Source organism: Oryzias melastigma, linkage group LG8, assembly GCF_002922805.2.
Source record: "Oryzias melastigma strain HK-1 linkage group LG8, ASM292280v2, whole genome shotgun sequence".
Classification (NCBI taxonomy): Eukaryota; Metazoa; Chordata; class Actinopteri; order Beloniformes; family Adrianichthyidae; genus Oryzias; species Oryzias melastigma.
This window is the reverse complement of record NC_050519.1, coordinates 20,195,692-20,210,328: the sequence shown is the minus strand read 5'-3', so window position 1 is coordinate 20,210,328 and position 14,637 is coordinate 20,195,692. Positions and strand designations below refer to the sequence as shown.

Below are 14,637 nucleotides of genomic sequence, written 5' to 3'. Positions count from 1 at the left end.
TTCTGTTTGGATTTATTTGGAGATTCTTGATATTATTGGTTACATTAATAGTTGTGTCAACCATAGAATGAAGTAGAGAATGTGAATTCCTCTCTATAAACCAGCAGCAGAAGTGCCACCTGTCATGAAGATAAACAGGTCAGGGACCCGTGATTAAAGCGTCCCGTCACTCCGGTTCTGAAGGAGTGGCTGCTGCAGATACACATGTACAGGAATGTGGACTGAAGGCATGTATAGAATGCACCCTGAGTAATCTTTGCTCCTGTCAGGTAATGGGTTTTCATGCTGGAATGTGACGGTCCCACCTCACTGCTGACAACTCCTTTTCACAACAAAAAGGAAAGTACTCTTTTACCTTTTTAGACCTACAAGTGAGTGAAGAGAACCGTGACTGAAAAAATTCTAAAGCTATGCAAGAAAAGTGAAAAAAAAAATGTGGAATGAATAGAACATTTTCAAATAAAAATGGATTTCCATTCACAATACTGTCACCAAGCTTGTTCTGATAGTTGTTAACGTCACACAAAAATATTTTAATTTATATGTTATGAATCTGGAGCCCTGAATATAGTTTTTGATTCCATTAAAGCAGGGATGTCAAACTCAGTCGCACAAGGGGCCAAAATCCAAAATGCACTTAGGTCACGGGCCGAACAGGATAAACATTTATTGAACACAATAAAACTAAATTTTTAAAACTTTAAAACTGTAACTTTTTTAACATAATTATGAACTAGATATATAGCATTACCTGTGATAATGCTAGTGTGAATGATGTAAGCTGAATTTGGCTGCTGAAGATGCTAGTGCTGATAGATGAAGATGCTGAAATTGATAGCTAAAATCACAAGCTAATAGCTGAAAGCGCTGAAACTGTAACCAGCTAAAACATTAGCTAAGAAATTAGCCTAAAAAACTGAAAAAAGTCTAAATTAGCCAAAACAGCTAGTGTAAATATTAGCTAAACTCCAAAACAGCCTAAAACATCTTGGTAAATGCCAAAATAGTCAAAAAGCTAACAGAATGCCCATTTTTAAAGCTTTAAAACTATAACACATAATGGAGTAATAAAAAGTCAGGAATATTATTCCAGAAAAAATCAACTTAAACTTTAAATAACTTTAAATATTTTACTCTCTGTAAAATATCTTTTGTCAAAATGATACTAGTTAGAAATAGACACCAAATAACATCGGTCCATTAATGACAATAAAATAAAATTATCTGGAGATATAATTACCTGGAGGGCCAGATCCGGCCCCTGGGCCTTGACTTTGACACGTGCATTAAAGTGTTCAAACAGGAAATATTTCTTTCAATCAAAGGAAAATAATTGGACCTAGAAAAAGCTCTAAAGTGCATTGAGAAGCCCTTGTTATTACTCATCTACTTCTGTGCTTTGCTGTACAGTCAATTTGCTGCGTTAGCTCTGATTAAAGCTAATCTTTATGGCCTCGTTCATATATATATTTTTTTCGTCTTAACACAAAACACTTAACAATTTATATAATTACAGTAAATCAAAGAACATAAACACTGGAGCTCTAGTCTTTAAGGGTTAAAATGGAAATTACTGATGTAACCGCATGTGACCTTAAATTTGATATTATATTTAGTGCTTTTATTTTGAAGATTTACATTAAATATTTAAGTTACTTTTTAAAAATTAAAGTATTTCATTGTTATTATTTTTTTGTCTATGTTGTTTTCAGGTAGATTTTCTCGACTTCATGATGGAAGGGGACACCTTGAGGGTCCCCTCTTCTAATTAGGGCTTCGGGCCCCTAAATAATCTAGCAGCGGCTCTGCTCTTGTAAGACAAACCAATCATTTAAATCAAACTAAAACAGTCTTTGCATTCTTTCCACAGCTACCATAACACCAACATTTAAAACAACATTGTTTCCATTGTGTGTTTGTTGCATTAAACTAATCCCATTTTTGACTCCTTTCCTAGTGGCGGACATGAAGTCAGGTGTGACTACCCAAAGCTTCGTGTCACTTTTCCTGTCCCACCGCTCTCTCCTCTCTTTGTTTCCTCTCCTTTAATCCCGCCCTCTCACCGCAGGTATGTAGGTGTGGGCCTGTGGAGCCGCTTGGGTGTGAGTACCCCACACCCACGGCAGGCATGAGACGGGGCAGCATGCTCGGCCTTCCTGCTGACATGGAAAGAAGTCATTCCTTGAAACCACAACCAGAGTGCTTTCCTCTCCAAACACTCACTCTGCTTTTCCCAGTGTTTTATCAGAACCTGCGCGTGGCTGCAGGTGAACTTTGGATCCCTCCTATAAGTCCTTGACTCTTGTGTCATTTCACAGGGTGTGTGTCTGATAAGTACAGCGTGATGGCCACGTTCCATCTGGGAAGCAGTGATTGAAAATAATCACAACAAAATCATTTCTGCCAGAAAGCGACTTTAATTCCATTTTCAGAAAAACATAAGCTCATAAAAAAATAAAAGTTTATGAGCGATTTTCAGAATAAGAGCTGAAAAAAGTGGAGGAGGACAGCAGGTGGAGGAGGAGGAGGGGCTTTAAATCACGACACACCTCCTGCTCTAAAAGCAGACAGGTGGACGCTTCCCCAGTGAGGGGCGACGTTTGGAAGGAGAGGACGACAAAGATTACACAAACAGATCTCAGGATGTCCAAGAAAAAGGAGCTCAGCTCGGCCAAGATAAGCAGGTGCGTTGGAGTTTCTCTTTTTGTCTGTTTTTCTCTGTGGTTTCCCTCCATTGTTCTGCTCCTCATGTTTGCAGATGACTCTTTCATTTATACTGACAATGCAAATGATTGAAGTGTGTTAAAGGAGCAGAGACATGAGTCAACCCTCCTTTAGCGCTACACATCCACCTCCTGTTTCATCTGCAAACATCTGCCCTCATGTTGATCATTGTACTCATCCTCACCTGGAACTGCTTGACTCACCGAGGCCGGCAGCAGTTTGGACTCAGCCTGCAGGTTTCATGAATGTAGAGCTTTTGGAACACATTTCTAAATGCATAAATTCAAGAAAAAATAATTAGGAGTTGAACTGAAAGGGTTTGAGATTCCAAAGTCAAATGGATTTTCCCCTGGAGCTTAATGAACTGAGCTGCATGCCATTGCAGCGTGTAATGCATCCCAGCATGCGTTCACCTCTGCAGCTCGTCTCCTATTGTTGTGCAGCGGTTCAACAGGTTGTTTGACTCCCGTTCCATGAAATCCACACTCTTGTGGATGCGTGCGGGTGTTTCCTCTGCCTGTCAGCGGGTGGGTGGGGGTCACTCTGCACCACGCATCAGCAGTCTGTCACCTCGGGGAGTGGAGGATGAAACTGAAGGGAGTGGCAGGGCAGCGACTCCTCAATACCACTTGTGTTTTTCTCAATCGACAGAGACTCTCGGACTTCAGCTCGTCTGGATTCTCCGGTTTCTGACACATTCACCTGAAAAACAAACGAGTCAAACAAACAAACAAACAAACAACAGAAAGGTGGAAAGACACACCAAGGAATGAAAGTGTGTGAACATTCCTCCAAATAGTTTACAGCTATGGTGGAAAAAATGGTTTTAGACACTTTAATTAAATAAACCTATTTTTTTTAATCATCTGCTAATTTAGTCTCATATTTTGTAAAATCTTGTTCATGAAGGTAGAGTAACAGCTTACTAAGTAACTGCTTAGTTACAGTACTTTCCCGCACTTTGAGTGGTAAAAACACCTCAGCAGGCCTCAGGTGTCTCCAGGATCCACCCACAGTGAGCCATAATGTGTGTAATCATAAACCTGCTCCATCCCATCAAAGGAGTGTGGGTCACATTCCTACACACCGTCCACATTCCTCACAGCCACGGGAGGTGGCGGGCGTACGGGACACTCCGCCTTCCTCAACCCCTCAATCAGGCCCCTGGGTCTCAGCCCAGGTGTGTCTCATGACAATAGTTTCATCTGTGAAGGAGGAACAGCCCGCAGCACCAACATGTCTGGGCTGTATGGAGAGAGATGAGTTTCAAATATTCCTTTGATGGAACCTTGATTCTACAAGAATAATATTTAGAGAAGTCAAACAGCTCTCATTAAAAAAAAAAAAGTACTTCAGCAGATGAGTTAGTTGCTACAAATCATGAACCTGCCACAGCCGTGGTTAACAATTGTTTTGAAATATATATATATATTTTATGAAACTTTAATCTAAACTTAGAAAAGTCACAATTTTGGCTTATTGAATATTTACTTGTTATTTGTATTTAATATTCTGTATCTTTCTAAAACAATAGTTTCATGTCTTGGTGCAGGAGGAACAGTCCGGAGCGCCGTCGCTCGTCTGGGGTATGAAGAGATGGGTTATAAATGTTTCTTAATTACAAACCACTATTTTCCATAAAGTATATTTATGAGCAGCAAAGCATCTCTAATTAAAAAAAAAAAAACTTTACCAGATGAGTTAGTTGCAGCTGGATGGCTAAAGTGGCTGGGTGTAGGACTGGGTTAGCCTTCCAGGGCGTGGAATGAGCTTAATCCAGTGAAGGTCCTCCCTGCTGCCTGATTAGGTCTCTCTGTCAGAAAACAGGGTTGTGTCACCAAGCAGCTCTTATTAATTTATATATATATATATATATATATATATATATATATATATATATATATATATAAGATTAGTTAGCCGTTTCATATGAGTAGTTCCAAATTATTACCCTATCACTGCCGTGCATAACAATTGATTTAAAATTTTTAAAGAAACTTAAATCTGAGCTTTAAAATCTCCAATTTTCTCCAAAAAAAAGTCACCATTCTGCCTGTTATTTATATTTAATATTAATACGTAGTCCGGAGTTTGACCACGCATATGGAGTGTAAAGAGATGTGCTTCAAAGCTTTTTATTAATGCAAACTTTAAAAAAATAATTCTAGTATATTTAGCAGGTCCATTTTATTTTAAAAATTACTTTGCAAAAACAAAGTCAGTTTTTGCAAATCATTAACCTACCACCGCCATGCTTCAGAATTATGTTGCAAAGTTTTTTTTTTTTTAAAGAAACTTAAAATGAAGGTTAAAGACTTTGTCATTTCTCAAAAACAGTCTCAATTTTGGCTTTTTAAAAATTCATTTATGTTACTTGTATATTATAATGTTTTATTTCCTTGTTTTTATTTATAAGATCTAAAAAATAAGAGAGGAGGAGCCTCCTCAGCAGCATCCTGACTCTCATCAGTTTGTCATCAGCGGCTCTCCGTCTGCTTCCTTCCAGGAGTCAGGCCACCGATCTGGCCGCTGTGATTGCTCGCATGCAGAAAAATGCAGACCAGGTGGAGAAGAACGTCTTGCGAGTAGAGGAACTTCTGGCTGTGGTACGAATCTCCGCAATCCTGAATTCTTTTGTCTGTTGGGAAAACCTGTCTCAAAGGGGTCACGGAAGCTGAGATTCAGGGTCAAACTGTTGTGCAGGACACAGAGCGCCAGCTGAAGGGTCGGCTGTTATTCCACCAAAAGGAGAATGCAGACAACCTGGCGCAGGCCGAAGACCTGCTGAAAAACCTCTTCCTCGATGTGGACAAAGCCAAGAAGCTGAAGCACCCTCAGTCTAATGAGATAGAAAGAGAGTGAGTTCACCCTGCAGTCATAGGCAAACGGGAGGCGGCGTGGAAACAAGCTGATCTGTCTCTGTTCCAGTGTGAAAAACCTCCACGACCGCTGGGTGAAGGACTGCACCGCCTACAGGGATCTGTACGACCCGGTTCAGGACCTGGAGCTGACGCCAAAGATCGACTGGGAGCTTCTGTTTCAGGAGAAGCTGGTAAGCTTCCTCTGTGAGCTGCTGCTTCCAGCTGCTTGAATGTTAGCGCTGACGCTTGCTGTCGCCTGTAGAGTCAGTTACAGTCAGACTACGGCCCCAAAGTGTCCGATGTGGAGAAGCAGATTGCAGAACACAACATCCTTCACAAGGAGCTGGAGGCCTACGGCGACCAGCTCCAGCCCAGCAGCATCCCCTCCAAGGTGAAGTCGCAGCATTCCTATGTGAGCGCCCTGGGGAACGCCATGCAGCTTTTTACCTGTTCCTTCTCTGTTCACAGGAGAATTACTCCAGCCTCAAGGACAAACACTCTAAACTACTTGTGAGTTTTTGGAGGTTATTATTTTTAAGAATTCCCTCTAGATGTTCACAGAGTCTGACAATGATGCTCATTTTTCTGCAGGAAAGCTCAAAGCTCCGGCAGACACACCTGGCCTCTCTGTACGAATACCTACAGGGGTGCACCAAGGAGCTGGTCTACTTATCCAGCCAGCAGGAGAAGATCCTGCATCGGGACTATAGCGACCGCATGGTGGACCCCGCAGGCGTGAGCACAGAGTACGAGGTGAGAGGTCGAAGACGACAAACAAAAACACGATTCTGCGAAAATGAAGAAAACATTCCAACTGTTTCCATTCACAGAAACTAAAATCCAACAGCCTGCTCACACACGAGGGTGAAGTCAACCGCCTGCAGGACGATGGAGACAGGCTGATGGATGCGGGACACCCCGGGGGCGTGGCCATCCAGGTGAACCAGGCGGAGCATTCTGCAAAATAAACAAAAAAATATTGGCAAAGTTCACTTAAATGAACATAAAGTTGAGAAAAATCACTAAGATAATTCAGAAAAAAAATTTCGTAAAAGGCAAAAATAGATCATTTTCTTAATTATAAAACATTAAAGTGCAAAAATATGATACAATGTCAGAAATGTCAGATGCCTGTTTAATTTGAAGATCCATCAAACCAATTCTGCTTCAAACTTACCTTAATTTAGCATGAAAAAACAGAAGGGACATCTTTTTCATAGCTAGAAAAAACTTCAGGCATTAAGGGGTTTAAACAAAATCAATATCTTTATGAAACATCTTATTTTGAAAGGTTAAACTTACACTAACTTACTAAAAGAAGGTTGTTGCAGCATCAAATGTACATGATCATGCTCTGAGGTTTACTGCCTTCCTTCATCATCAGCTGCTCCAAATAAAGTTCAAGTCCCATTAGTTCTCACGCATCCAGGTGTGTGAAATTTGTTCTCCGCATTTGACCCATCCCCTGGGGGAGCGGTGAGCTGCAGACACAGCCGTGCTCGAGAACCATTTGGTGGTTTAACCCCCCAGTCCAACCCCTTAACCCTTTTACTGCCTGCACAACCAAACAGTGGGAAACATTTACAAAACATGTTTTTAGTAACCGGAGCATTTTTTTAATTCAATTTTTTGAAGAAGAAAAAGTTACTATCTGGTATAACCAGAACTTTTTCTTGGTGAAAATGAAAGTAGTTAAAGAAAAAAAGGATAGTAACTGATGTGCACCAGATAGTAACAGGTGTAAATAAAGGGTTAATGCTGAGAGTCAAGCAGGAAGACATTGGGTCTAATTTTTAGAGTCTTGGTATAACTCAACCGGGATTTGAACTCATGACATTCCAATCTCAGGGCGGACGCTCCACCACAAGGCCACTGAGCTGGTTGACCAATGATCTGAAGGTCTTGTTTCCATGCAGGTTCATAAGGACACGGTGCAGGCGGAGTGGCAGGCCTTCCTCAACCTCTGCTTGACCCAAGAAACCCACCTGGACAACATCAACTTCTACAAACAGGTAGAGGGAGGTCTTCCTGTAGACGGGGTTTGTGGTGAAGGAGTCATCGCTCACTGAGGTTTGCTGGTTGTTTCGTGCAGTTCCAGCTGGATGCAGAGACGCTGTCCCATTCTCTGGAGAGACTCAGCTCCACTCTGGACCCTAAGTCTCTGAGGAACAAGAGCAACTCTGAGATCCTGCTGGCCCTGGAGGTACGCTGTGAGCAGTCAGGGAGACGCGACTCAGTAGTCTGTCGGGTTTCAGTGTTGCTGCACGCTCTCAGCAGATTTGCAAGTTTGTTTTGTTTTAGAGACAATGAGTGTGTGAGTTGGAGCTTCAGTCCACAGTGGTGCTCGTGCAGTAGATCTGCCTGTAGATGTCCTCACAGACTGGAATCAGGAGGATCCTAATGCTGCTTTTGACCTGACAGGGGGAGGAGCCGTCTTTGAGGAGGAACGAGCAGCGCCTGGTTTCTCTGAAGGAGCGCAGCAGCAGCGTCCCTCCTCTGAAGTTACGCAGAGTCCAGCCCCGGAAGCCCACGCCCGTGTTTTCCCTGTGTGACTGGACTGATGAAGAGGTACCGGAGCGCCCCCCACTCTCCCTTCACAACTCCGGGAAAGCGTCCTTCATGGCTGTGTCTGTTTCAGGAGGTGGTGAGACGTGGAGAACATCTGACCCTCAAGTCCTTCTTTGATGGAAACAACTGGGAGCTTCAGGACACAAGTGGAAAGATCAAAACACTCCCCGGGGTGTGTTTTATGATCCCGCCCCCCGATGCTGAGGCTCTGGAGACCATCGACAGGTCTGGCTGCTTGAAAACAGATTATAAGTTCTAACTTAGACCCTCGGACAGCTAGTTTTAACCCCTGTGTGTCCAGGCTGGACAAGAGGCTGGCAGACCTGAAGAGCCAAAGAGCCGCCCTGATGGCCTCGCTGAGGAGTCCTGTAGTCGAGGTGGACCATCCCCAAAAAACAGGTTAGAAGAAAACTTTCTCAGAGTTCTGTCTGAAGGAAGCTCGTTCTGAAATGATGAAATCTTCCCTCAGCTGTTCTACAAAGTTCCCCAGAAGATCTCAAAGCTGCAGAGCTCCTCACAGAGCTGGAGCGGATCAACAGAGCCCTGGACAAGTGCGAGGAGCAAATCCTGAACAGACTGAGGGCGCCTCTGGATAACCGCAGCCCCACTCAAGATCTGGCAAAGAGGCAGCGGGAGCATGAGGTGACTGCCGACTGTTAGAGGAGGTGACGAGCCAGAGGAACTTTAGTTTAAGAGCTTATATTCTTTGTCAAACAGAAATCTGCTGCGACAGTCCGAGCGCTGGAGTCTGAGAAGTCCAGCATCCAAAGACAGCTGGATCCCATCCTGGCTAAGAAGCCTCTGGGGCCCACAGCCTCCATCCTGCCCCCCAAACTAAACTCCACCGACAACAAGATCGAAAACATTGAAACTCTCATGAATCTCTACAACAAAAAGTATGAGTTCTAAAGCCGGGGTTTTAGCATCTTCTTTGTGGCATTCACCTCTGTTTTCTCTGCTCTCTTTAGAGCGACAGCCTCCATGTTCCTGGAAAAGCAAATCCAACACGTGGAGGATCTGCTTTCTGGGTTTGAGAAGAAGCTTGTTGAAGATGGAACCATTCTTAATAAACCTTCTGCTCTGGAAGACCGGAAAAAGGAAATTCAGGTGGTGCACACAAACCACATAGGCACAAATGTTTTTTTTTTTTTTTAATCACTCCAGTCTCTTATTTCTTTCATATTTGGTCAAAAAGGACATGCAAACGGACGTTTTCTCAGCAAAGGAAGAGCTGGTAAAGCTGGGCAAAGACCTGGACCTGACAAAGAAAGCGTGCAGCTCCGTGCAGCAGACTGCTGGGGAGTACTGCCCCGACATCCAGCGCCAAGAGAACACAGTCAAGCAGCTGAAGAACCGCTACGCAAACATCAAAAATCAGCTGCAGTACAGGTAAGAAAACCAAGAGAACAGGCAACATTCTAGCTAGTTTCTGCTTGGTTTTCTGACACTTCACGTTTTGCTTCAGGTTAGCTCTCCTACAGCAAGCGATCAACAAAAGTCGAGACTTCCAGAATGCTGTGTCTTCTCTGGATTACGCGCTCTTCAATTTGCCGAACAACTCTGCGAAAAGTACCGATGATTTTGCTCAGATCAAGGCCAAGGAGAAGTCCCAGCAGGTGAGAAGAATCCATGAACTCCTCTTATTTATTGTAATTTTTCTTCTGAGTTCTGTTTCTTTCTTGGTTTTACTAGAAAGTGGTGGAAGACATCGAGAAGAAGAAGAGAGATTTAGCCCAAATAAAAGACCTTTCCAAAGATCTGCAGAGGCTCCTGAACGTGAGTTCAAAAACTCATTCTGTCATTTTCAAACAAAGCTCAGCACTTCCATTCTGAAAATGTTGTTTCAGGAATACGACATGAAGTCAGTGACTTACCACAGGAGTCTGAACGATGAAGATGACTCTGAGGATGACCAAGACGAGGATCCGGTCATAACGATGTCTCGAACTTTGGCTCAGAGAGTTCAGAGAACGGTACGGCTTTTCCCAAAACCCCACAAACCAAAGTTAGTTTTTAGAAAGTAAATATGATTTTTTTTTCTGCTAAAGGAGCGAGAGCTGCAGAACCTTTTCTCTGAGGTTTCTGCAGAAAACAAGGAGCGTCTCATTCAGCTTCAGACGGCAAAGAACATCATGGCGAGGGTACAAAGATTTTGTGTTTTTGTTTCCATGGTTGCATTTCTCTCTACTCATCCTTTCTTGTTTGCTTGCAGAATGAAGAGAGCATCAGTCAGGTTGTGGTCAGTCAGCAGCTGCAGCTTCAGAACCAGATGGTGGACCAGCAAGAATCCGAAAGTCTGAAAAGGGAGTTAGGTGAGGAGATAAACAGACGCTTGTGTGCAGAGAGAGACCTGGAGACATACCACAAGAGGTTTGTGTCTCTGAAGAGCAGGAGAGGGGTGGAGAGGCTGGAGGAGAAGGAGGTGGTCCAGTACTTCCGTGACCCCCAACTAGAGTCGGAACTCAGGTCTCTTAAAAACAAAATCCAAGATGAAGATCTGAAGAGGTCCAAAATCCAGACTGAGATCCACGAGATTAATGAGAAGATGATCAAGACGGAGATCCAGCTGACAAAAGTCGAGCCCAAACTGGTGACCAAAGTGCTCACCGAGTATGAGAGAGACCCCAAGCTGGACAAAGAGGCTGCAAAGATCAGAGACGAGATGCAGCAAATAAAGCAGGAGCTCAAAACCAGAGAGTCAGAGACAATCCACGTGAAAACCGAGCTCACGCTTCTGACCGAGCAAAAGCCCAAAATCCGAGAGAAGATCATGAAGAAAGAGGTGGTAAGACTGGAGAAAGACCCGGAAATGCTGAAAGCCGTGCTCGTGCTCAAGAACCTCCTCGAGGAAGAAAAGCTGAAACGCGAATCTCTCAATAACGACATCATTCTGTTCTCCACCCGAAGTACCGAGCTGGAGAGGATCATCCCCACCATCCAACCCAAGACTGTCACCAAAGTGGTCAAGCAAGTGCAGCAAGATCCAGAAATGCTGGAAGAGTCCAGGAAGCTAAAAATGCTCCTGGAGGAGGAGAAGGATGAGAACGTGATCCTGATGAAGGATCTAACCACTTTAAAGCTGCAGTACGCAGAGCTGGAGAGGCTCAAGCCGAAAGTGGAGGTAAAGGAGATCACCCACGAGATTTACAGACTCGATCCTGAAACTGAGGTGGAGCTTCTTCGCTTGAAGAAAGAGCTGCAGGATTTGGGCCGAGGCCGCACCAACGTTGAGACAGAGATAGACGAGGTGTTAGCCACTCTGGTCGTCTTACGCAAGCAGAAACCCAAAGTGGAGTACAAAGAGATTACCCAAGAGGTGATCAAGGAGGAGAAGAGCCCAGAAGTGGTCAGGGAGCTGCAACGTCTGAACAACCAAGCCACCCGTTTGAGAGTCAACTGTGACACCACCTTGGAGCTGCTAGCCCACCTACGCAAGGAACGAGATGAGCTGAAGGCAGACAAATCCAAAGTGGAGACGAAGCTCGTGACGAAAGAGCTCATCAAATACGAGGACGATCCTCTTCTGCTAAAAGAGGCCGATCGGCTCCGGAGGGATGTGAGAGAGGAGATCCAGCAGCGGCGCTTCCTGGAGGAGTGTCTGTTTGACCTTCAGAACCAGTACATATCCCTGGAAAGAGAGAAACCTGAAGAGAAGATCATCTCTAAGCCAGTGGTTCGTTATCAAAATGACCCCCAGCAGATCCAGCAGCACGAAAGGTTAAACAGGAACCTGGACGAGGAAACAAAAGCCCGCCGGAAGCTTGAGCTGGAGGTCAGGAGGCTGCGAGGCCTTGTTCAGGACAAAGAGTCCTTGTCCAAGTCAGACGATCGTCAGAGGAAGATCCAGGTGGAGGCAGAGCTCAGGAACATCAGAGCTCGCATTCTCGAACTGGAAAACGCTCCCCCACCTGTGGAGGAGAAAATCATCATCGAGGAGGTCCTGAAAGTGGAGAAGGACCCCAAATTGGAAAAGCTCACGGCCGATGTACGCACCAACCTGGAGACTGAGAACATAAAGATCTCTGACCTGGAGAGAGAACTCAGGAACCTGGAGGTGAGGCTGGAGCTGCTGCAAAAAGAGAAATCCTTGGAAAAGGTTGTTTACAGAGAAGTAATCCGTGTGGAGAAAGATCCATCAGTGGAAGCTGAGAGAGATCGCCTCAGAGACCTTGTGTCCAAGGAAAGAAACCACAGACGAGACCAGGAAGAGAACGTTCAGAGGATCACCATGAAAATCAACCAACTGAACACATCCAAGCCCCTGACGTGCCAGGAGGAGGCGACTATCATCTCTCAAAAGGAGGCGCTGCAAAAGGAGAAGGAGGATCTCCTCAAACAGCTGAAAGCGCTGGAGTCTCAGAGAAGCAGCATTAACATCACCTTCCAGCAACAGTCCAGGCTGCTGAGTGAGAGGAACCAACTGGCTCACCAAAAAAGCCTCAAAACCTCCTCTGAACTCCAGCGCCTAGAGAAACAGATCCTGAACGAGAAGGACAAAATTCACCAGAAAGAGACCCTCATTGCCGAGCTGCTGAGCAGCATCAAGAAAGAAGAGCATTCAGAAACTCAAACCAGAGAGACCAACCTCTCAACCAAGATCACCATCCTGGACCCAGAAACCGGCAAAGACATGTCTCCCTACGACGCTTACCTGCTGGGTCTGATTGAACGAGACCAATACCTGAAGCTGGCAGAGCTGGAGTGCGACTGGGAGGAGATCACCTCCCACGGTCCAGATGGGGACACCTCAATTCTGCTGGATCGGAAAAGCGGTAAGCAGTATTCCATCATGGAGGCTCTGAAAGATGGCCGCCTGACAGAGGCTGACTTGAAACGCTACAAGGAGAGAAAGATGCCCATTTCTGAGTTTGCCCTCCTTGTAGCTGGAGAGAAGCCTTCCGTCCCTCTGCCACAGGAGAGACCCCCCAAAACTATTCCTACTACTCCAACCTCTCCCTTAAACTCCATGCTACCTTCCCTGAGGTCCTCTCAGACCAACCTGAGCTCTCACCTCAACGGCAGCTTGAACGACCTCAGTGGCGGAGTCGTGGAGGAGCACTTCCCCATCTCTGGGATATTTGACATGACCACGGAAAACCGCATGTCTGTGAGAAGCGCCATGACACGCAAGCTCATAGACGCCGAGACTGGCCTGAAGCTGCTAGAGGCACAGGCAGCCTCCGGCGGGATTGTAGATCTCAGAAAAAAGGACAAAATGTCCGTGCACAAGGCGGTCCAGAACCACCTTATTGACTCAAGCCAGATGCACAAGCTCCTAAACGCCCAGAAGGCTTTCACTGGGGTTGAAGATCCAGTTTCTAAAGTGCGTCTCTCAACATCCCAGGCAGCACAGAAAGGGTACATCCCCCCAGAAAATGCCAAGAGGTACCTGGAGGCGCAGTACCTGACCGGCGGACTGGTCAACCCCTCTAAGCCGGGCCGCCTGACCATCCAAGAGGCCCTCGCTACCAAAATGATTGACAGCAAAACAGCGGAGGAACTGCAAGATGAAGCCTCCCACACAAAGGAGCTGGTGGACCCCATCACCAAAGAGAAGATCTCCTACAAGCAGGCGATGGACCGGTGTAAGACAGACCACAACACCGGACTCCTGCTGCTTCCTGCAGCTTCCACTGGCGCTGACAATACTCCATCGTACTCCAACTATCGCTTTAACTCTCCGTACAGCAAAGTCTAGAAGAAGCTGAGTCTCCTACAGCTTCACCAATGAGGGAAAAAAAAGACAAAGAAGGATATATTTTGGTATTTTATCTTAGTTTTGCTTTGGGTTTTCTGTAAAAAAAATAAGGGTTGTTTTTTGTAAACACTTATGTCAGATTTCTGCAATTAAAAAGTACTTATTAAATTGAACTTTTTGTCCTCTTATTCAGTATATTCACAGTGTGTGAGCTTAAACAAAAGATTTTGACAGCATTTGAATTCCAGCACGCCAAACCATCACTTTTACTGCACACTCAGTCTCTTCTGGATGCTGGTTTGATAGTATCTTTGTGTTGTTATTGTCAATTTGACTAAAGTTTCCTGGAAAAAGTTGTTCTGTGTGACCATGAGTCACAATCTTAAAGAGAAAGACTCTCAAATGGAACCATAACAGAAGAGGGCGCTTGGAAACTAAAGATTAAATATGACTCATGAATCTGTTGTGTTTTCAGGGTAATGAGGGCAAACTAACAATGACATTTAGGACAACTTTTTAGAAAGTTGAAGATCACAGTTATTTTTGGAGGAGGTTGAAAAATCTGCTTTATTTTGAAAGGGTTACTGTAGAGTTTTGTAGTAAAAAGGACAAAAATCAGTCCATGCTGGAATGTCTGTCTGCCAGATTACCTGGTGACTAACAGGACTTCACCGGATTATCAGACATGAGCTTGTCTGGACGCCCCCCCCCTCCCCATCTGGGGGGAGGGGGGGGTTGTTTATGTGTGACTGGCTCACAGTAGTTTAAGGGCAGCATCTCAAGCAG

General features: G+C 44.8%; 1 protein-coding gene across 1 annotated transcript; it reads left to right on the top strand.

Moving 5' to 3' along the window:
• The first annotated feature begins 1,152 nt into the window (after window positions 1-1,152).
• Window positions 1,153-14,024, top strand: evplb (envoplakin b). The gene is made up of 22 exons (XM_024272571.2): window positions 1,153-2,684; window positions 5,231-5,330; window positions 5,428-5,582; window positions 5,653-5,776; window positions 5,848-5,976; window positions 6,054-6,095; window positions 6,177-6,338; window positions 6,416-6,523; window positions 7,502-7,597; window positions 7,678-7,788; window positions 8,007-8,153; window positions 8,224-8,378; window positions 8,455-8,552; window positions 8,623-8,795; window positions 8,871-9,049; window positions 9,122-9,260; window positions 9,349-9,542; window positions 9,619-9,769; window positions 9,846-9,929; window positions 10,001-10,126; window positions 10,202-10,294; window positions 10,366-14,024. The coding sequence occupies exons 1-22, from the start codon at window positions 2,644-2,646 to the stop codon at window positions 13,849-13,851; spliced, it is 6,093 nt and encodes a 2,030-aa protein (XP_024128339.1). The 5' UTR covers window positions 1,153-2,643; the 3' UTR covers window positions 13,852-14,024.
• The last annotated feature ends 613 nt before the right edge of the window (window positions 14,025-14,637 follow it).

Coding starts and splice junctions, on each gene's coding strand:
- evplb (XM_024272571.2), top strand. CDS start 2,644: ATGTCCAAGAAAAAGGAGCTCAGCTCGGCCAAGATAAGCAG. Junction 7,598..7,677: donor ACATCAACTTCTACAAACAG/GTAGAGGGAGGT, acceptor TGTTTCGTGCAG/TTCCAGCTGGATGCAGAGAC. Junction 8,553..8,622: donor GGACCATCCCCAAAAAACAG/GTTAGAAGAAAA, acceptor ATCTTCCCTCAG/CTGTTCTACAAAGTTCCCCA.